Source organism: Myotis daubentonii, chromosome 1, assembly GCF_963259705.1.
Source record: "Myotis daubentonii chromosome 1, mMyoDau2.1, whole genome shotgun sequence".
In the NCBI taxonomy this organism is placed as follows: Eukaryota; Metazoa; Chordata; class Mammalia; order Chiroptera; family Vespertilionidae; genus Myotis; species Myotis daubentonii.
The window spans coordinates 108798389-108821590 of record NC_081840.1 but is presented as its reverse complement, the minus strand read 5'-3'; the positions used below and the strand labels follow the sequence as shown (position 1 = coordinate 108821590).

Below are 23202 nucleotides of genomic sequence, written 5' to 3'. Positions count from 1 at the left end.
TTTCCATGTCTTTTTTCTCTACAAGTTTCTGTATGTCTATCTCCACGGCTCTCCTCTTGCCTTTCTGTGTCTCGTGTGCATATGTCTCTCTCTCTTCATGTCTCATCTCTGATCTTCTGTCCTCCATCCCCTTGGATGTGGATCTGAAGGACCTTCATCAGTCACCATGTTCTCCTGTTCACAAAACTTTCTCACTCCTCCTTTCTGATAAATCCCAGAGGCCTCTGGAACCGGCTTGGGGGTTATTCCCCAGTTTACAGACTTAGAAGCTGAAGCCCCGGCTGCTGGTACCAGGCTCCCGTCCCTGGCTTTCTTCCTCCACGCCCCCGCCGTGCCCCTGATCACGCAGGACTTAGGACCTCGGATAGCTCCGGGAACGTGCGGGCGCGTCCTGACTTCTTTCTCGCGAGAGCAGGGAGAAAGGCCTTAGAAGTGGAGCGGGAGTCTCGCGAGAGCTGCTGCGGTCAGGGGCGGCGCGCGCTCCCTGCTCCCAGGACCGAGCACCTTGCGGCGGGCTTGGCGCCGCATCGCCCGGTGCAGCGCAGCTCTGGGCAGCGCCGCGGCCTTTCGGCCTCCGAGCTACAGCAGCGGGTGAGTCCGGGCCTGAAGGCTCGGAGAAGGGCTTTGCAGGGAAGCTGGGCGCAGGGCGAGGGGCAGGGGTCACCCCTTCCCCACTTTGTACCCACTACGCTTCACCTTTGGATGCAGGAGGCTGGCCGAGATGCTGGAGAGGTGGAGAGTCGAGGTCACCTTTCCAGTTTGGAGCCCCGGATTCTCCCAGGCCTTCCAGCTCCCACCATCCCTATCCCTAGCTCCCTAGAGGAAACCCGCATTCTTGGGTGACGTCAGACCTCTGGATTCTGGAGCCTGACTGGGCCTTGGGCCCTCCAGTCCCCCCTGGAAACCGGTGTTCTCTTTCCTGGGGATGGTGCACGCCATAGGGGATGGGGGCGACTGGAGGCGGGGTAACTGTGGCATCCTTTGCGTCCTTCCTCACTAGAGGCGCGCCCGCTGGTGAACCCAGGTTGTTACTCCCCCACCTCCACCCCACCCCCGCCTCCCAGGGGCGACCGACCTTTGGACTGCTGGTCTGAGCCGCCTCAGGGTTTGCGGGGGAAGGGGGGAATGCAGTGGCTTGAGCCTGGGGTCCCCCAGAGCTGAGGTGGTGTGTTGGGTGTGCCGCATGTAGCTAATTCCAACGCTGGCTGGAGTCGGTCACGAGGATAAGGGTGAGGTGTTTGGGAACCCGTCCCTTCCCCTGCCTTCGGGAGCTTTTGATCTGGGAGTTAGGGGAACCAAGTAGAGACTGAGAATTGCCCCAGCTCCCAGACGGGTGGTTTAGGGAGGGCCAGACAGACCTTCCGGTGGACACAAGGAGCACAAGGAGAAAGGGGAGCAAGAGCCAGCGAATAAGAGACTTCCTGGAGGAGGTGAAATTTGGATGGGAAGAGAGGGGATTCCTGGGGAATGGTAGGCAAAGGCATAGAGATGGGAATTAAGCACAGCTGTTGGGGAGCCTGCCTGTGAGCCCATGGGGTGGGGGAGTCTAAAGAATTTTGCAGCTACTGGTTCTACCTCTGAGGGGCAGGGCTTTGAAAGAGGGAGATGGTTCTTTCAGGGGCATTACTGGTGGAAATGATTTTTCTGTGGAGGCTACACAAGTCTTGCTAGTTGAGATTTGATCTGGGTTTGGTGAACCTGAAGTCAAAGTCCTCAAAGCTGAGAGAGGAGTCTCTTTGGTGAATGGGCCACGGAAAGAGGGTCTTCTTAGGTCTACAAGCTTATGGAGTCCTTTCCCTGGCTGGCTATTCCTCTCTCTGGGCATCTTTTTGCCAGCACCTTCTTTAGGGATGAAATAATAGGATTAAGTACTGACCTCCCTTGAGGAGGCTACTTGTTCTAATTTAGAGCATCCTTCCCAGTTCATCTCCCTTTCCCTTTTCTCCTCTCTCTACCTCCCTCTCCCTGCTCCTCCTCACATTTCCTTTAGGGGCTGCACTTCCTACCCTGCTGATATAGCCTGGAGTCTCTGAAGGTTTCCTGGAGGTGGGACAGCAGGGCTGACAGAAGCTGTGGGCTTCGCAGTTGGGGCAGGGCTTCAGTTGCTCCTCTCTCACCTTTTGGGAGGGTATCCAGGTCTTAAGCAGGAACACAGGTTGGCAGTGCTCTGTGTCCTGCCCTGTGTTGGGTCCCTTCTGGAAAGCCCATCCATGAGAGACCGAGGAAGAGATTGGATGAGAATGAGTGACCACTTGGTGGCTAATAACTGGTTCAGAATTTAAGCAGTAGGATGTATAGCAGGGATATTTGAAAGGTTTCCCAGGAGAGATAGGATGTGAGAAAACAGTAGGACTTAGAGGAGCTGGCAGGACTCTTATTTAGGGGCACTGCAAGCAGAGGGGTGGATAGACATGATCTCATGAATGAAACTGGGTTGTGTGGGAAGCAGGTCAGCCTGTAGTAGAGAAGCAAAGGGTAGTGGGATAGGTTTGTAGCTGATTGGCACAGGCCTTGAATGCTAGGCACAGGTTCAGCAGGTGCTACTAAAGAGTCATCATAGGACAGTGATAGCAATGCCAGGAGAGTGTTACTTTCTCAGCATGACTCATAGTTCTGGGACTTCATAGTTAGGGGTGGGATAAGGGGAACAGAGGTTGAGCAAGAAGGAAAAACTTCCATCTTGGGCTCTAGGCAGGCAGGAAGAAAATTACCATTTCTATACCAAGGATGAAGGCTCATGCTGGGGAGGAGGGAGGGCTGGGCAACAGGCAGCCCTGGAACCAGCCCCAGGACTCTGGCCTAATCTGAGTCCAGGCTTGAGTCTCTTCTCTTTGCCATGGGCCTCACTCTCTCCACTGTGGGATCTTCTATTCTCCCAGCTTCACAGTAAGAAATGGAATAAATTATAATCTGGGTTTTTAAAACAAAATTCAGGTAGTATTTGCTATCTTATTTTTTTCTCAGGTTCTTTTGCTATATATACTAGAGGCCCAATGCACGAAATTCATGCAAGGGGCTCAGCCCTCGCAGCCCCGGCTTCTTCCGGAACGTTGTCCAGAAGGTTGTTGGGCTGTCCGGTCTAATTAGCATATTATGCTTTTATTTTTATAGATAGCACCCTCATCCATCACCAAAAACATTTTGAGGAACAAAATTGCTACTTTTCCCATTTTGTAGTCAAGAAATTTGGTTTGCTGATGCCACTCATTTCTTTCTCTGTCTCTGTCAGTCTCTCTATCTTTCTCTCTCTCTCTCTCTCTCTCTCTCTCTCTCTCTCTCTCTCTCTCTCTTTCTCTCTTTCACATACACACACACACACACACACACACACACACACACACACACACACACACACACTGAAATAACAGAGGAGCCTGGAGCCTTCCATTCTTGTGACCATAGCCTCCTGCAGCCCTCCCAAGCCTAAGTTCTTTCTGGGCTAACCTTCATATACAAATGAAGCAGACTTGCCCTGTGCTCTGGCCATGAGCTCTGGCTTATCCCACTCTGTGTCATCCATACTCTGCTACACTGACTTCTCTGTAACCATGGGCACACCTTTGGAAGATAGCCTGGGACGAGGGACAGAGGTAAGGCTGGAGCGAGGATTAGAGTCTCCTCCTTTAAGCCCCCTAGAATCCAGTTACTACCCAGTTAGCTCCCTGTCTCTCTTCCTTGTTTTTCTTGGAGGACTTCAGTGCTGGATAAGTCTCCCACTCCACATCCCATTGTCTCATGGGAGGCAGTGCCTCCTCCTGCCACCCTTTCTACCAGGCACTCCTGAGTGTGGTCATTATTGGCATGTGACTACCTCTGAAATCTTAAATTCCAGTATATTCTGACCACAGTCCAACTTTTACTTTACCTACTTTGGGACCCTAAAGAGACCTCTCGTTCTCTGATACCTCCATTTTTTCTATACGATGAGCATCACACCTTCTATGTCTTATCTGGATCCCATAGTCCAGGATTTTAACCATTCTCTGGCCCATGCCCTCAACTAACCTGCCACTTTGCCTGCATGTCCCAACCCAGCAGCAGAAGTCGCAATTCACATACCAGAGCAGTTTGGTTCTACTTCCATGCGGGGTCCCCAGCCTCAGCTGTCCCTCCACCATTTTTTTTTTTTTTTTTTTTTTTAGAAATCCTTTCCCTCATCACTGGGGACTCTTGAGAGAAAGGAGGAAGGTAGAGAGAAGAATACTAATGAAAGATAAAGGTATTTCTTTTTTAAAAAAAAATATTTTATTGATTTCTTACAGAGAGGAAGGGAGAGGGACAGAGAGTTAGAAACATCGATGAGAGAAACATCGATCAGCTGCCTCCTGCACACCCCCTACTGGGAATGTGCCTGCAACCAAGGTACATGCCCTTGACCGGAATCGAGCCTGGGACCCTTCAGTCCGCAGGCCGACGCTCTCTCCACTGAGCCAAACCGGTTAGGGCTAAAGGTATTTCTTTAGTGACGTAAGTAAGGGTCGGGAGGCAAGATGGAGAACACTGACTTACCGAGTGTTTAGAGCAGCCGTGGGCAAACTATGGCCCGCGGGCCGGATCCAGCCCGTTTGAAATGAATAAAACTAAAAAAAAAAAAAAAAAAAAAAAAAAAGACCGTACCCTTTTATGTAATGATGTTTACTTTGAATTTATATTAGTTCACACAAACACTCCATCCATGCTTTTGTTCCGGCCCTCTGGTCCAGTTTAAGAACCCATTGTGGCCCTCGAGTCAAAAAGTTTGCCCACCCCTGGTTTAGAGTGTCAAGGTCCTGAAATTTAAGCCCCAGTGTTGACCAATGGCATGGCCAAACATTAACAATTAAGTAGCTACATACACCTTAGTCATAGCATAGAGAAACCTTGCCAAATACACAGAGTTGTTATTTAAATTTAGATAGTACTTCACTTTAGTTCAAATTATTTGTCAATTAGTTAACTCATGATTTGTCAAATTTTGAAGGAAGATCTGATTTCCAGACATCCTCAAAGGTCATGCTCCCTAACAATAGTGAACAGTTATTCTACTCTTACCACACGCATTATGCATACTGTTTGGCCTATGAAACTACATCATATTAACTAAATGAAAGACATAGCACCATTGCTGAGGAGGACATAGTGGAATTAATTAGTAACAAATGAACATCAAAATGTAACAGGTAAATAATACATCAGATGAGAAATAATAAATAAATGATGAAATGTTGGGTCAGCATGATTTTATGATTATTGCAAAAAAGATTTGTGATTATTAAAAAAGAAAGAAAGAAAGGAAGAAAGGAAGAAAGAAAGAAAATCCTTTCCCTCTTCCCAACAACTCCTAGTTCCATTTCATGGGAGGAGTATTCCAAACTGGGCTACTCTCTCCAAACCCTTTATTTATGGAAAGGGTGATTGGGGGTTTGTGGGAGAAGTGGAACCACACCCATGTTTTTCCACTTCTTGAATCTCAGCAGAAGGAAGGATCCTAGTCTAATATGCCTATTCTGTGCTATGGAAGCTGGCCCTCTGTCTCCTGAGATACTAATGTCCATCAGCTATTTTCCCTTCTAACTGTACCAGCTTGTAAATAAGCTCATCTCCTATTTGGAAAAAACTTTCTAACCCTATGTTCTCCACTAGTTGCTGCTGTTTTAAACCAGTGGCTTTGTCTTTTTGCAAAAATGATATATGACCATTGTAGAAATATTAGAAAAGAAAGATAAAAAATAAAGAAAACAAATAACATAATCTTTTTAAAAATATACTTTAGCCGAAACCAGTTTGGCTCAGTGGATGGAGTGTCGGCCTGCGGACTGAAGGGTCCCAGGTTCGATTCCAGTCAAGGGCATGTACCTGGGTTGCGGGCACATCCCCAGTGGGAGATGTGCAGGAGTCAGCTGATCGATGTTTCCCTCATCATCGATGTTTCTAACTCTCTGTCCCTCTCCCTTTCTCTCTGTAAAAAATCAATAAAATATATTTAAAAAATAAATAAATAAAAAATAAACAATAAAAAAATAATAAAATAAAAATATACTTTAAGTGATTTCAGAAAGGAAGGGAGAGGAAGAGAGATAGAAGCATCAATTATGAGAGAGAATCATCAATTGGCTGCCTCCTGCACGCTCCCTATTGGAGCTCAAGCCTGTGGCATGTGCCTTGACCCAGAATCAAACCAGTGACCTCTTGGTGCATGGGTCAGTGCTCAACCACTGAGCATCACAGGCCGTGCTAAGGCTCTGTATTTTTAAAAAGAAGAAGAAGAATAAAATTCTTCAGTGGCTGACAGGACTCTGAGAATAAAGCTCAAATCCTGCCCATGGCCTTCAAGGCCTGGATGACCCTGGCCCCTCCCACTTATCAACCCTATTTTTGCCTTTCTGTCCCTCCCACTTCTTGGCTCTACTTTTTTCTGTTCCTTGAATATACTAGGCTGTTGGTCTCCTGATCTTCACACCTGTTTTCCTGATTCTTTTTTTCCCTAGCCATCTCTTACTCATCCTTCAGGATTCATCTGTATGAAGCCTTCCCTGGTTCCTCCAGGTCAAATCAGGGAGGTGCTCTGCTATGTTCCTACAGCTTTTTGTACTTGCTCTCCCAGAGCACTTCTCAGGCTGTGTTGTAATTGCTCATGAACTTAGCTGGATCCTCTACTCTGACTTCCTCCCTCTCAATTCCAACATGTCTCCAATATTACAGACAAAATTGAAGCAGATACATGGGACTCTCACTCTCCTTTCCAAGGCCTTAAGCCTGCCTGCATCTGCTTGCATCATGCTCTCCTTCCTACCTTTTAGGATTGAGGCTTGTCTTACCTCCTTGCACTGGGTCCCATGCTTCTCCTCTTTAAAGGGTTAACTTCTGTCTATTGTAATTGCACCTTTTTCCCTGGATCCTTCACATCTCTAGCTTATTTATTTCCATCTTAAACAACCATCAGCCATATCTCTTCCTGGACCCTATGTCCCACCTAGCTAGTGCCTTATCTCTCTCTATTCTCTTCCTAGGCATAGGCACCCTTTTTCAAAGAGCTGTCTACACCGGCTTACCCGTTTGACTATAGATCTAATTTGGCTGCCATTCTGATCCCCAACCTTCCAAAACAATTCTTTTTGGGATCACAGATGACTTGTTGTTACTGAGTATAATGAACATTTTCAGCCCAGTCCTTTTCCTGCTGTCGTATTTGTTCACTGTCTACTGACTTTGGAGACTCCACTCTCTTCTGCCTCATCAGTTGCTTCCTCTCATTCTTTGCCAGCTTATCCTCTTTTGCCTGACTTTTTTTTCCATTTGTTTTTTCAAACAGGTAATAAATACATTCACATGATTCACAATTTGAAAAGATGTCACAACTTTCATCAGTACTAAAATGAACATTTTGATATTTCAGAAAACATTTTAATGTCTGTGTCTTAAAATTTTGGGCATCTTAAAATTACAATTTGGCAGTATTATTTTGTGTGTGTAAATAAAATTAACACTCTCTCTTAAAATCCATGGTGTCTTGGGGTAGATAGTCTAAAGATACATAGTAACGATTCTTTTTCCCCACTTGCTCCACATGTATTCAGTTTCTCTGTCCCCCAGGGAGCCACATTTTTCCCCCTTGATATCCTAGAGATTCTTTGAGTATTTATTACCAAATACATAAGGGTGGGGCAAAAGTAGGTTTACAGTTATTCATATGGAAAATAACACAGTGATTAATAAATAATAGTGCAAGAATAAACTCAGTGTTTCTCATACACGCAACTCTAAACCTACTTTTGCCCCACCCTGTGTGTGTGTGTGTGTATATATATTTTCCCCTCAATATTTTATTTTGAAAAATTTCAAAGCTACAAAAAGGTTTAAAGAACAGTGCAATGAACACCTGTACTAAGGTATGTCACCTAGATTCATCAATTATTAATATTTTTCACATTTGCTTTACCTATTTATCTTTTTTTTTTTTTTTTGCAGAACCATTTGAAAGTAAGTTGCAGACAAGACACTGTACCTGTAAATACTTCAGCATGTATCTCCTAAGAACAAAGATATTCTCCTAGGTAACCACAACACCTAAGAAATTTAACACTGAATAACAATATCTACTATGCAATCTATTTTCAGTTTTCTCTATTGGTCCTAAACATGTCCTTTAGAGCTGTGATTTAAAATTCTAGGATTCACTAAAGGATCATTCATTGCATTTGACTGTGTGTCTCTTACGTCTTCTTTTAATTTAGATGAGTCCCCCTACCAATTTTTTGTCTTTCATGACATTAACATTTGTCTTGGAGAATTTTCCATAATCTGGATTTTTCAGGGTATTTTTTCATACTATTTTCAAAGTAAACATTTTGGCAACAACACTACATAGATGATCTTGGGTCTTTCTGTGTGTCAGGAGATGCATGATGTCCTTTGTTCCCATTACCAGAAATGCTAAATTTGGTCACTTGGTCTGCCAGATCTTCTCATTATTGAACTACGTTTTCTCTGTTGTGATTTATAACTAATCTAGGGTGTGGTACGCAAACTGTGTGATTCTCTTATTAACAGCCATTGATCATCCTTGCTTGTATCAGTTCTTATACAAGGGCTACAAATGGTGATTTTTTAAAAAATTCTGTGATTCTTTCTATTATTAGAACTTTTCCTTTCCTCTCTCTCTTTCTTTTGTATGTCACCCTAGACTTGTACATTATTTTCATTCAATGTGTTATAACCCACCCATGACTGACATTCATATTTTTCAACTTGCATGCTGAAGTTGAAGAAATATTGAAAGGAACACTTTAAAAAATATTTTTATTGATTACAGAGAGAGGAAGGGAGAGGTCGAGAGAGATAGAAACATCAATGATGAGAGAGAATCATTGATAAGCTGCCTCCTGTGCACCCCCTACTAGGGATTGAGCCCAAAACCCAGGCATGTGCCCTGACCAGGAATTAAACTGTCAGCTCCTGGTTCATAGGTCGATGCTTAGCCACTGACCCACACCAGTCAGACCAAATACATATAACTTTATTTATTTATTTTTCTTAAATAATGAGCAGGTATGTATGTATGTATTTATTTATTTTTGTTCATCCTCACCCGGGGATATTTTTCCATTGATCTTTTAGAGAGAGTTGAAGAGAAAGGGAAAGACAGAGAGAAACATTGATGTGAGAGAAACACATTGATTGGTTGCTTCCTGCATGCGCCTGACCAGGACCCAGGCCGGGTAGGACCCTGCAACCAAGGTGCGTGCCCAGAATCAAACCTGAGACCCTTTGGTCTACAGACCAACGCTCTATCCACTGAACCAAAACAGGTAGGGCCAAATACCTATTTTAAATGAGACTTCTGACTTTTTGTTTAATTGACCAACTTTTAGTCTCAATTACATTAGATAAAAGAGGACTCCTACTGAAATAATAATATTAAATGTGAATTGCTTTATTGTGCAGTTACGTATACCCAGGTGAAAGGCCACAGAAGGGGCACTTTTTACTGTATATAGCTTCACCCAGATTCACCAGTTGTGAACATGTGCTACATTTGCTTTGATTCTGTCTATATCTATCTCTTTATCATTTCTTCTTTTATGAACTATTTGAAGTGACATCATGATACTTTTTCCCTAAACACTTGAACACATCTTTCCTAAGAACAGGGCATGTCCTACAACCTTGATACTATTATCCCACTCTAGAAATGTGACATAGGCACAATATTATCTAGTTTAGAGTCTATATTCAAGTTTCCTTTGTTACTCCAGTGATGTTTTTTCCCCTCAGTGATGTTCTTTAGAGTATTTCCCTTAATCAAGGTTCACAATGGTTTCCATTGCCATGTATTTTTAGTCTCCATTAGTTTAGAAAATCCCTTATCTCTTAAAAATTATCTTTGTCTTTTTTTTTTATTTTTCAGATGTTGGCTTTTTTTATAACAGTCTGGGTCATTGTAGGTTTTAGAATGCTTCACAACTTGGGTTTGTCTGACTGTTCCTCATGATTAGATTCAGGTTAAACGTTGTGGGGCCTGAATACTATACAGGTGATGCTGAGCAGTCTCCCTGCCTCACATTGGGAGACCATAATGTCCATTTGTCTCATTATTGGTGAGGTTTAGTTTGATCATCTTGTTAAGGTGGCTTCTCTAGCTTTCTTCACAGGATAAGTGCCTGTTTCCTTTTGTAATTCAGTCATCTTTGGCCTAGTACTTTGAGACTCTGTGACTCTCTGTGGACAATCTTTCACTCAGTGAAAGGCTTAGCATTTATTGATGATCCTTGCCTGAATCAGCTATTTCCTTAGTGATTGCAAAATTGGGAGAGTCTTTTAATTCTTTTACATTCATAGCTAGCATTCGTCTGCAAAGGAGAGCTTTCTTTTTTTCTTTTCCCCTCTCTTTTAAAAATAAGAGTGTCACTTTGGACTCACAAATTATTTTTTAAAAATCAGTACATTATATTATTTTATTACTACTTTTGATACTCTTAATGGTCCCAAATTTGGCTGGTGGTACCCCCTCAGACTGGTGTCCTTTTTGCATGCCTCCATTCATTGAATAACTCGTTTCTGGCACTACAAGATGTTCTAGGCCAGTGGTCGGCAAACTGCGGCTCGTGAGCCACATGCGGCTCTTTGGCCCCTTGAGTGTGGCTCTTCCACAAAATACCGACTTCTGCGCATGGGCCATGAAGTTTCAATCTCACTGTACATGCGCGCCCGCACGTGGTATTTTGTGGAAGAGCCACACTCAAGGGGCCAAAGAGCCACATGTGGCTTGCGAGCCGCAGTTTGCTGACCACTGTTCTAGGCTAACCTTGTATTTGTCTTGGTTGGGACCAGCCATAGATATTTTTTAAGTCATGCATTCTTACTGATACCTCCAATTCAAATCCAACATCACAGGGCTCTCTTTTACCTTCCCACATTCCATATTCTGTCTTCATACTCTAACAGTGAAAACCCAGGTTCCCATTAACACACACTTACTCATAGCTTTCTCCTATAGTACACATGACAAAGTTTCAGAATCACCACATCGGTACCAAAAGTAACAGAAAACCTGTTAATATATAAGATGTTTTTCCAGTGATTTTTGTCCTTGAGCTATATCTCTCTGAGAGAACAGAGAGTACTGTGACAAGTTACGTGGCTAATTCTTTTCTCCATGGTTGTGTCAGCTCATTTGTTTTTGTTTATTTCAACATTAGGGTTTATTTCTGGTGTAAGTTTTTGAATATGTAAGACATTATATGTACAAAAATATGTAAAAATCTTTACTTAGAGTAGTTTCATGACTCTTCCCAGCCCTTCCATCATGTAGGTTACCATGTCATTTGTTTCTGGTTTATTCTTCCTATGTTTCTTTTGCAAAAATAATTAATATGCATTTTCTTCTTTCTCTTTATTTCTTACATAAAAGGTGGCATACTATTTATACTTGTCTGTATTTTGTTTTTTTCTTTCTTAAAAAATTATTTATTTACCCTCTCATGAGGACATGTTTATTGGTGAGAGAGAGAAAGAGAGAGAGAGAGAGAAAGAGAGAGAAACATTGATGTGAAAGAGAAACATTGATTGGTGTCTCCCATACGCGCCCCAGGGATCAAACCTGTAAACTAGGTATGTGCCCTGACTCAGAATTGAACCCTCATCCTTTCGATGTACAGGATGACACTCCAACCAACTGAGCCACCTGGCCAAGGCCCCCTCCCCCTTTTATTTAATGTGAAAGGTAGCATATTATATAGACTGTTCAACATCTCGCATTTTTTTCAATGACTAGTAATTGTGGAGGTCTTTCCATATCAGTATTTTTAAAATAATTTTAAAAGAAAATATTTTTATTGATTTCAGAGAAGAAGGGAGAGGGAGAGAGAAATAGAAACATCAATGATGAGAGGGAATCATTGATTGGCTGCCTCCTGCACACCCCCTTACTGGGGATCGAGCCCATAACCCAGGCATGTGCCCTTGACCAAAATAGAACCTGGGACCCTTCAGTCCGAAGGCCGACGCTTTATCCATTGAGCCAAAGTGGCTAGGGCCATATCAGTATTTTTTTAAAAAATGCTGCAGAGCAGTCTATTTTATGACTGTACCATTTATTTAATCAGTCCCCTTTAATAATGTAGATTGTTTCTAATCTTTCGGTTTTACAAACAATGCTACAATTAATGCAGCTGTGTAAGGGTATCATTTCATGTGGGTCCCTATCATGCTTGTCTTTTTTTCCTTTTGTGGTATATGTTTTGGGTTTTTATATCTGTATTTGATTTCATCACAAAGGGGCCACAAAAGATTATAATTGCCCATACTTTTCATTGGATCCAGAGAAATATGACTGGAGCTCTGGGAGGGTTTTTCTTTTTTAAAAGCAAACGTTTAGCCCTAGCTGGTTTGGCTCAGTGGATAGAACGTCGGCCTGTGGACCAAAGAGTCCCAGGTTCGATTCTGGTCAAGGGCACGTACCTTGGTTGCAGGCTCTTCCCCGGCCTGAGCCCTGGTCAGGGATGGGGCTCGTGCAGGAGGCAACCAATCCATGTGCTTCTCTCACATCGATGTTTCTCTGTCTTTCCCTCTCCTTCCACTCTTCCTAAAAATCAATGGAAAAATATCCTCTGGCGAGAATTAACAAAAAACCCCACAAACAAACAAAAAAAATAAAAGCAAACTTTTAATTGAAATATAACAAATAGGAAAGTACACAAATCATAATTGTAAACTTGATGAATTTTCAGAAAATTAACACCTCTGTGTAACCAGCACTAACACCATAGATTTTTTTTGTCTGTTTTTAAACTTTATAGAAATCTCTATCCAGCTTTTAAAAAAATATATATTTTTATTAATTTCAGAGAGGGAAGGAGAGGAAGAGAGAGAGAGAGAAACATCAGTGATGAGAGAGAATCATTGATAGACTGCCTTCAGCACCCCCCACACCAGGGATTGAGCTTGCAACTTGGGCATGTGCCCTGACTGGGAATTGAACCCTGATCTCCTGATTCATAGGTCGACGCTCAACCACTGAGCAACACTGGTCAGGCTCTATCCAACTTTTAAATGTTGCATTGCTTTAGCACTTGGTCATAGACCATTTTCTGAGTTTGGCTGTGCATTGTAGCTCCACCAATTACTGTTTTAGCGAGTGGATTGCTCATTCACTTCCTTAGCCTCAACTCTCTTAATGTATGTCTCAGTCAGGCCCCCCTGCTGAAACTTCCAACTGGAATATCCCCATTGCCTACAAAGCAGCCTGTCTGGAGGTCTCACAACACCTAGGACTTGGCAAGTCAGTGGCAGCTATTTGTCTTCCTGAGGATCCTGCATCTTTTCTCATGGATTGCCTCCTATGATGGGGCTCTCTGTTAACACGCCCCCTTCCCCCAGTGTTGAAGCTGGCAGAAAATCTTCTTTTTGTTTTTTGTTAATCCTCCCTCAAGGATATTTTCCCATTGATATTTAGAGAGAGTGGAAGGAAGTGGGAGAGGCAGAGAGAAACATTGATTGAAAGAGACACATTGATTGGTTGCCTCCCACACACACCCAGACCAGGGCCAGGGATCGAGCCTGAACCAAGGTATGTATCCTTGACCAAAATCAGACCCGGGACCCTTCAGTTCTCAGGCCAAGGCTCTATCCACTGAGCCTAACTGGCTAGTGCTGGCAGGAAATCTTGATGGCCTCTCTCTCCCCAATTCCCAAGTCCATCTCAGGGCCCCTTCGTACTTGCTCCTAAGGGCCTCAAGTATCACTCCCTGCCTACCTCATCTCTCCAGCCTTACACTCCTGCTGTTTCCTCATTTGCACTCTACCTTGGCCACAGTGGCCTTCTTTCCCTTGTTTAAAAGCGAGGGATCCTGCATCAGGATCTCTGTGAGCTTTCCTCTCTGCCCAGAAGGCTGCCCTTCCCTGAGCAGCTCCTCTGTGGTCTTCAGGTCACCTCTTACTGATTATATTTAATTTCCGACTCTCCAGACCAGGTTAGATCACCTTGATATATGCTGTGTATGTTTTCATAGCAGCCATCCTTCCCTTTTATATTGTTTACTGCAGAGGTTATTGACTGTTTCATTCAAGGGCAGGGACTACATCTTTCTTATTCATGCTTTTTCCCCAGTGCCTGACAGATTATAAATCCCCAATAAGTGAACAAATAACCAAAGGCAAAGGCAGGAGGAAGAGGAGCCCAGCCTATGACTGAGGCCAGGGCTCTGCTGTGTTCAGCGTCAAGGGATAGAATTTCCTCTTTCAGAAGTCTCTAGTACCCCCAGCCCTTTCTGTCACTTGCCTTTCCCTGCATGGTCCCATTCTAGGTTTCTTTCCTATCCTTGAATGGGGTTTTCTGTGGTTAGACTTTGTGCCATGTGGAAGGAGGTAGCTGGTGGGATGATTGCTCTGTGAGGTGGGAGATGCCTCCATTGGGTTCATCCCACTGTGAGAGTGTGAACAGGGCCTGGCCCCAGGGAGCATCCGGCCTGGCTGGGGCTGAGAAAAGGATCTCGTTAGGATGGACCATGATCCTCATCCTTCTCTGGCTTTTCTTTCCTTCCAGTTCAGAACAAAGAGGCTGGGCCAGCTGGTGCCATCATGGCAGGTAAGGAGAGGACAGACCATGTGGGTAAGACATTCAAGTAAGCATAGGGTGGTTGGACCTCTTCCTAGTCCCCTTATCTTCCCTAGTATTTGGAGGTCAGGTTCTTCCTGTCCTTTCATCCTGAGGTTTTCCCTGGTTCCCCACTTGGGCCTGTCTATCGGTGACCCTGAAAATGACACTGTCTAGCCCTCTATCAGATCTCTGACCCTGGGGAACAGGGATCAAGCATCCTTATGTCCTGGTCCTATTGGCCATTGGACTGATGAGCAGCATGGGTGGCACAGTCCCTGTCCCCTCTGTCACCATTGCTCTCTAATACTCTGAGACCTGGTCCTTCTGGTTTCTGAGTTGTCTGATTTCCCAAGGTTCAGGTACGGAATGCCAGAGCTGCAGGGAATTTTAGGGACTATTTAGCTCAACCCTCATCCCACTGGATAAACAGATCTAGAGAGGGGTAGTGACTTGCTCAAGAGCAGAATATTGGAGTTGAGGCTAGAACCCCCATTTCCAGACTAACCCTTCCTACTTCTGCCTGAAACTGGCTCCCTGCTGAGGAGAATGCTGAACCCCTGATGGACAGCATTTACTGTTTTTCTTCTGAGAGGCAGTGACACTACCTTGGGGCCTTTGGTTACTTTGGGAACCACACATCCTGGAGGAAGCATGGTTTGTTGGGTAAGGATAGCAAAGTGGCCTATGGTTACAGGCCTTCAGGGCAGCCTAGGCCAGGGAAAACATGATGATATTGGATTGTCGGGGAGGAGAACATTCAAGGTGATGACATGTGATGTGCTTTACCCACAGAAAGAGTGAACAACTTCCCACCACTGCCCAAATTCATCCCACTGAAGCCATGTTTCTACCAAGACTTTGAGGCAGACATCCCTCCCCAGCACCTCAGCATGACCAAGCGACTCTACTACCTCTGGATGTGTGAGTGCTGTGGATGGGGGATCCAGGTGGGGCACTAGGGTGGGGTACCCACAGGCTGGCTATATTTTTAGCTCCACTTGCAGCATCTGCATGGGCCAGTAATTCTCCACCCTCCCTCACTCCCAAAAAGCTCCTTTCATGGGCCCACTCCCCAGTTGGGCCTCAGTTTTCCTTAACCCCAAGATCTAGGCCTCTCCTCCCACCAACCCCCATCTCCCATTCACAGACCATTTGGATAAGGGTCTTTGTCTCTTGCTCTCCGTTTCCTTTCCCACTGGAGTAGTTTTCTAGGGAACCTCAGGATTCTGGATTTGGAGAGGGTTCTTCCCTTAAGCCTCATTTTTCTTGCTTTCTTTGAGATGAAGCTGGGCTGGTTGCTCCACTTTCCAAGAAGCAGGTTTCTCATTTGTAGAAGAGGGTGTTGTTTCAGTGACTGCTGTGGTTCCACATAGAGCTCTATATGGACTCTTAGAACTTCTAATGTTCTAAGATTTTGAGGTCAAGTATGTAAAGGCCCTAGTTTCTGATGATCTGTGGCAGGTTGGTGGGAAAGGTATCATCTTAGGGGGATTAGACTTGGATGTGTCCAGGCTGGGTCATAGGTACCCTTTCGGCATGTGCAAGGAGAGGAATCTGGCTGTCCTATGCTGGGTACCAGTCCCAGGGAACACCAGACATCACAGGGTGACCTTAACCTGGGTCTGCCACATGTGATGTTGCCTTGAGTCAGTCCTGCACTTAGCTACTTACCGGTAGGGAGATGATTAATTGTGCCAGGAAGGTGAGAAAGAATACTGTCTTTGCAACAGGTCCTTCATGGAATGGTAGAAAGAATATGGGGACAGACAAACTCAGTTTCAAGTCCTGGCTTGACCTTTGGGGCCATCCCCCCCCCCCCCCCCCATATAACATGAGAGAAAGAAGGGATGGGGCAGGTGTGGGTAGTTCTGTAGATGTTTTGAAGAGAATTTTTTCCATGAAAATAGGATGTAGAAGTGGGGTTAGGAGATTTGAGGAGACTGGGATTAGAATGACAGCATGTTTGTGGACACAGGGTAGATACACTATTCAAAATTTATGGACCATGCATGGGTCCATTTGAGATTGACCACCATGAATTTATAGTCCTATCAGGCCTTTGGGATGGGGTCTCCTTTTTTTCCTAGTAACAGTCACTTCAGGTCCAGATGGGAGTTGTGCTCATCCGGGGTGAGTGTGATCAGATGACAAGGCAGGGGAGGGAATAAGAAAATGAGAAGTATGGCATCTAAGCTAGATAAAGAGAGGAGTGGAGATAGAGAAAAGTTGATGGCTAGAGAGAAAGTGGCCAAGTCAATGGATGTGAATTCCGAAGAACTGGTAGAATAATTGCAGGAGAGGCAACTAGATCAACTGAGCTAGAGAGAGATGGAGCTGGGAAGAGAGGTGTAAACCAATATTAAAACAGGTTAATGTCTAGTTTATGTTAAGAGCAAATAAAATCAGTAAGAACACCAAGGTCCCAGGAAATTTGGGGGCAGTAAACAGGAAAGGAGGAAAGAGAATGCATAGGAAGAAATGTTCATCCTTATTATGAGGGACCCGAGATGGGTGTACCTGCAGAGTGACGGTGTTGTCAGAGCAGACGGGGAGCATTTCACCTGACCCTGGGCTCTGAAAATTCTGCCCCTGAGAAGATCTCATTCAGGAGCTGGATTTAAGGGCTATAAATATCTTCCTAAGTCCTCTCTAGGTGCCTGCCAGGTGCTTTGCTCCCAAAGAAATGTATATAATGCTTAAGGGCTCTATTCAGAAGCCAGTACAGTATATGCCTGGGTGTTTGAAGCTCCATTTGAGCCCCTCTTCCTTTGTTTATTCAGCAGGTCTTTGTGGAGCCTTAAAGGGATCCAGCCTAATGTTCCAGGAAGGGATTACCTTGTGTCAGAAGACTTGGGTGTGTGTTAGTGCCAGCATCAGATGAGGAAGGAGTCTTTGAGGTCCCGACTGGCTGTGACTCATTGATACTGTGATTCTGAGGTTCAGCTAAATTATGTGGGCACGGAGGAGGGGGAGCCTGGGTATTGTTCTTGGGATGCTTCTAGTCTGGTTGATGGGCTGGGATTTGTACTTGAGGGAACCATGAGAGCAACCCAGGTCTGTGAGAGATCAGAGGGATGGGAGATGAGTAAGGCTGCAGTAGTGAAGGAAGGCTTCTTGGAGTGGGTAGCATGATAGTTGTCTAAAAAATGGATTAGATAAAGACTGAGATTCCAGCCACTATTGCCTGCCCCATTTAAGTACAGGGCAGATTATACAGTGGCTTGAATAGATGTTTCCACAAGGCCTTTTACTTTCCCCTTTTTGTGCCCCTACCTTGCAAGAGAAGATGTAAGATGGGTTTCCCATGCCTTGGCCTTGGTGATTGCTGTGGATCTGGCAGGGTCAAGGGCTGAGGTCATTCATAAAAGGAAAAGAGCATTTCTACTACCCTGGGGCTTTGGAGCCCTTCAATGGGACTTGCTGGGCTGAGGCTCTGGATTCCTGCTCTGGAGACTCTGTTCTCTGGGTGTGGGGAGGGGTGGTCTGAGCTCCCAGACTTCTTTCTTACAATCTGTACTCATGTGTGTGTGTGTGTGTGTTCACTGATATGGGTTATGGGTGTGAATATGTGTAAATGTGGTATGCATGTGTATTTGTCTGTCCGTATCTCTTTGCTCTGTTTGCATGGGTTTGATTGTTATGTCTTGAGTTATGGGTGTATGTATCTGTGTCTGGGTGCTCATGTATCTCTGCATGGGCCTGGTGTTTGTGTTCATGTCTGGTGTATGTCTCTGTGTGTGCATGTGCTCCTGGGTCTGCAGTGAACAGCGTCACGCTGGCGGTGAACCTGGTGGGCTGTCTCGCGTGGCTGATTGGAGGTGGGGGAGCCACCAACTTTGGCCTCGCCTTTCTCTGGCTCATCCTCTTCACACCCTGCTCCTACGTCTGCTGGTTTCGGCCCATTTACAAGGCCTTCAAGTAAGTGGTTGGTGCTGACCCCGGCTCCTAACCCTGCCTCTTTGCTCACCTTCCCCATCTCTCTCTACATATTATCTCACCTTTTTTTTTTTTTTTTTTTGCCATCTCCCAAACTTACTTTCCCTATTCACCCTCAGCTCAGACTGCCAGGTAAGATTTGGGCTTCCTGGGAGCTCAAGGCTGGGATGAGAGGGCTGGGAGTCAGAGCCTTTCTTTTAGTTCCTTTCTTCATCACTCTGCCCTTAGGTGTGGGCAACATAGAGTAGAGACCACGCCTATTTTAGTTTTGCTTTCCCCAGGCAGCTGCATGTTAAATGTTGCCAGTGGGGCCACCCGTCTTGGTGGAGATGCTCATCCTGTACCCATAGGGCTAGCTGATTTAGTGCCAAGTGAACCATCTATCCATGCACCAGTGGGACTAGCCATCCATATTCTAGTGATACTATTTATGTGCTAATGAGGTCATCCAACTCTGTACCAAAGAGACCACCCATCCATGTATCAGCTGGGCTAGTTCTCTTGGTGCCAATGGGTGTCTACTTTGTGTCAAATAGAATTTTCAATCTTTGTACCAATTGGACTATTCATCCATGTACCAACAAGGCTACCTGTCTTGGTGCCATTGTAGTATCCCCGGTGCCTCAAATGTCTTTGCCAACCAGACCATGTGCCAATTAAATTACTGTCTTGGTGCCAATAGGGTGTCCATTTTAGTGCCAGTGGGACTTTCTGTCTCTAAGCATATAGGATCATCCATCCATGTACCAGTGGAGCTAGCAGTATTGGTGCCAATGGAATTGTCCATCCTCTTGACAATGGGGTCATTTATTCCTGCCACAATGGGCCCATCTATTTTTGTGCCAGTTGGGCCAACAACCAATGTACCAGTGGGTGGTCCATTCATGAAGAGATGTCTCCCTATGTAATGCTGCACACACAGACCTAACATGGAATCCTGCAAAGATCCATAGTTAAACACTGTCCCATTTTGGCCTCTCATTTAAGGCTTTTGACTATCTTCTGTCCATTGTGTACTCACTTAAACTTGGAAGGGCTTGGGGACCTTGAAGGCAGGGAATCCCTAGCCCTCTGCCCAGCTGATGGGAGCCATCTCCTTTGTTGCAGGACTGACAGCTCCTTTAGTTTCATGGCATTCTTCTTCACCTTCATGGCCCAGCTGGTCATCAGCATCATCCAGGCTGTGGGCATCCCAGGCTGGGGCATCTGGTAAGAGACTGAGGTATCTGGGACTGACCCATGGCTAGCATAGGTGGCACCTTGTTAATGTCTTTTGCTTACCTCCATATGCTAAGCTGTCTGACCTGGGAGGACACTATGAATTATAGAAAGTATGATAGGATTCAAGCTACTGGAGTAGACACAGCCATAGCATTTGAGGAGAAGACCTTACAGTGGTTTCTGGGGGCTGAGTGTCAAAAATCATGGGAGAACCCAAGGAAAAGAAGCATTATGTCTGAGGAGTTCATCTCCTGAGCCATGGGGAGGACTCTTCCTGAACCACTGACATAGGCCCTTTGGGTATAAGTAAGATGGTCCCTTTGCACCCAATAATATGGTCTCTCCATGTGACAATGAGATGGTCCCTTGCTCCAGTATATAGTGGGGTGGTTCCTGGATAACCCTCACAGTGCTGGGTAGCCTCACAGTTGGCCTCTTCCTACAGCGGCTGGATTGCCACCATCTCCTTCTTTGGAACAAACGTTGGCTCAGCGGTGGTGATGCTCATTCCCACCATCATGTTCACAGTTGTGGCTGTCTTTTCCTTCATTGCCCTCAGCATGGTACGTGGTTACCTCAAGGGTCATAGGGGGTGGCTTTGGAAAGGGGCTAGGACCCAGAAGTTTCCCCAGGGACTAACTGTGGAATGGCTTGGTGGACTTTGCTCCTGATGCACAGAGACAGGTGGGAGGGGGGACTAGCTTTGATTAACTCTTCCTTGTGCTCCTCCTCCTCCAGGTTCATAAATTCTACCGGGGCAGTGGGGGAAGTTTCAGCAAAGCTCAGGAGGAGTGGACCACGGGGGCATGGAAGAACCCACACGTGCAGCAAGCAGCCCAGAATGCAGCCATGGGGGCAGCCCAGGGTGCCATGAATCAGCCGCAGACTCAATATTCTGCCACCCCCAACTACACATACTCTAATGAGATGTGAGCCAGCCAAGCCTACTGGGAGGCAGGGCTGGGGGATGATGGAATGGGGCTCAAGTCACATAATCTGTTGTGGTGACCAAGCAGGGTTCTCCCTTTCCTTTTCTCCTCTTTGTACAAAGAAAAAGAAAGAAAGAAAAAAAATATATATCCCCTGCCCCTTTGGATTTTGCTCTGAGCATTCTGAGAGCTATAGGCTGCACATGGAACTGCCCCATGTTGCGGTAGTAGTTGTGTCCATGTCCCATGTAAAGTAGTGTGCAGTGGAGGTCTCTGTTGTGGTGCTAGATGTATATTTAGAACTAAATCAGCTGCCCACCCTCCATCTGGCTACTCCCTCTGACCTTGGCCCAAGGACCCCTCATGGGACAGGAGGCATAGCCGAGAGAGCCTGGCCCCCTCCCCAGGATTATGAGTTGAAACTGTTTCCACTTTTGGTCTTATTGGGAAGTGACACTATTTAGCACTCATGGTAGTGGTGGTAGTGGGTGGGAGGGTGGGACAGGCCGGGGATCTTTCCTTGCTCCTAATTTGAGTACCCTTCCCCTCCTCTCTTTCTGCTGTCACATTCCCTGTGGTCTATTCTCTTGCCCAGGATTTTTCTCTTCCCCATGTGGTTTTTCTTTGTCTTCCCCAATGCTGAATGTCGCAGTAGTATCTGCTCCTGAGACTGAGCCCATTCCCAGATCAAAGAAGCAGATAGGAATGCTGAGCCTTAGCCCTGATGTGGGATGGCACACTGATGCAGAGCCCTTTGGGCACCTGTCTCGCAGGGAATGGCATTGCAGGGTCATCCTCCTGACTCTCAGAGCTAAGCCTGTAGAGGCAGGCTCCTCTTTTTCCTATCCTGCTTCCCCTGCTTCTCTTCCAAGAGACCCCTCGAGCCCCTCTGCCTAGGTCTCTCCCCAAACCCCAAGCTGCTGTGGCCTGATGCTGCCACCCTACCCTGCCTTCCCTGAAGAATTGGGTGGTGTTCAGGCAAAGGTACAGCTGAAGTAGAGGACATGTAAATAATTATTGTTTCCTGGGTGAGGTCTGGCTGGTTCAAGACTGCAGGGAGGTACTAGGTGTCTCTGAGTGACTGACCATTGGATTCCTGGCAGCAGTAGCTGTTCTGTGTGCTTCTGGTAGAAGGGATAGGCTCAGAGGGCTGGGCCTGGAGGGAAGATCAGAGGAGAGGGGAGGCATGGCCCATTGAGAGTGCTGCATGACTCCCCCTTGCCAACTTGCTCTTGGTCACAGGCCAGTTCTGGGCACTTGAACTTAGGGCCCAGGAAGAAGCAAAGGGCCAATCTTTTCAGTAGGCTCAATGGCTGGAATGGGATTTCAGGTTAGTATTGGTGGGAAGGGAGCCTCTCTGGCTTTTGCTTGTTTTTTCACATCAAGATAACTTGCTACCTTCTGCCTACTAGCCTTGGTTCTTGGCCCTTCCTCACCCTGCCAGAACCCCTTTCTCTTCCAGGACAGTGATTTCAGGGTTATAGGGCTATTCTGCTCCAAGCATTATGAGAATGTTGCTGGTAAAGACCCTGGCTCTCTGAGGCTTGGAGGGGAGTGGATTCTCACTCAAGGAGTAGCTGCTCATTTCCTACTCTCCCTTCTCCTACCTGGGTATTTGGCCTGAAGAACCAAACCCTGCTTGGCCATTGTGGACTGGCTCCAGCTTGGAACCCAGCACCTGGGCTTCCAGTTATGATCCTGAGCTTTGAGCTCCAAGCACTAAATTTTCCTATAAGGGAGCCAGGGCCTCTGGGAAGTTCTCTTTCTAATGGTCCCTTAGGCTTGGGCCAGAGTGTGATTGGCTCTCTCCTCTACCACTTTCTCTCCAAAAAGCATTTGTTACAGCCCATAGTACACTAGGTCTAGGTTCTTCCTTCCCTGTCTTCTCCCCAAGCCCAGACCTCTGGCTCCCTTTCTCTTAGTCTCTGTGGTAGCTTCAGAAAGGCCTGTGGTCTAGCTGCAAGCCCAGGATCCAGGACCTGCTGCTTGCCACCTCCAGTCAATTTCCTTCTCTTCCTGCCTTTCCTTTGTCCTGGCCCAAGACCTATGTGACCATGCCTGACTGTCCTTGGAAGGCCTGCTACTTGTGTGTGGCTGAGCTTGTCCAGGCCCTTGGATGCTGCATCTCCAGGCAGCTAAGCACTTTTCTGGTGAAAGATCTAGTATGAGAAATGGGGCTGGGCACAGATTCATCTCTGCAGGATGGTCTGGGGGGTGGGGTGGAAGAAGCCCACGTCAGTGTTTTGAATCCTCAGGTTTGCAGCCAGTGACCTGTTTTTGTATTCTTATTTCTGGGAGACATAGACCATTCTCCATCTGGCAGTTGACCTGCTTGAGCCAGTGTGTCTGTGGTAACTGAGTGAACCATAATAAATGGGAACATTTGGCCCTGTGTATCCTGCTGTGTCATGTGTCTTCATCTGGGCCTGTGTGGAGCCTCACCTGTGGGCTGTGGGGTGTGGAGGTAGGGTGGTTTGCAGGAGGAAGTAGAAGGCTGGATTAGTGGGGGAGGGGTAGTTTGGTCCAGATAGTCCCTGCAGG

The 23202-nt window shown here is 45.9% G+C and overlaps 2 protein-coding genes across 8 annotated transcripts in view; both read left to right on the top strand.

Moving 5' to 3' along the window:
• The first annotated feature begins 463 nt into the window (after positions 1-463).
• On the top strand, positions 464-23057 carry SCAMP5 (secretory carrier membrane protein 5). 7 transcript variants are annotated; one of them, XM_059656710.1, is made up of 9 exons: positions 470-591; positions 709-1024; positions 7948-8033; positions 14527-14563; positions 15368-15496; positions 18337-18493; positions 19619-19720; positions 20178-20295; positions 20471-23057. In XM_059656710.1, the coding sequence occupies exons 4-9, from the start codon at positions 14557-14559 to the stop codon at positions 20663-20665; spliced, it is 708 nt and encodes a 235-aa protein (XP_059512693.1). In that variant the 5' UTR covers positions 470-591; positions 709-1024; positions 7948-8033; positions 14527-14556; the 3' UTR covers positions 20666-23057. The 7 variants fall into 7 exon arrangements, with proteins under 7 accessions (XP_059512683.1, XP_059512655.1, XP_059512693.1 ...); XM_059656692.1 differs by having other exon boundaries at positions 14522-14563; XM_059656700.1 differs by lacking the exon at positions 709-1024 and having other exon boundaries at positions 464-591.
• The window catches only part of PPCDC (phosphopantothenoylcysteine decarboxylase), a 41321-nt gene continuing 33493 nt past the window's right edge, over positions 15375-23202 (top strand). Inside the window, exon 1 of the mRNA XM_059656737.1 lies at positions 15375-15496. The gene's annotated coding sequence lies outside the window, so the exon portion shown is untranslated. The remainder of the gene's footprint in view (positions 15497-23202) is intronic.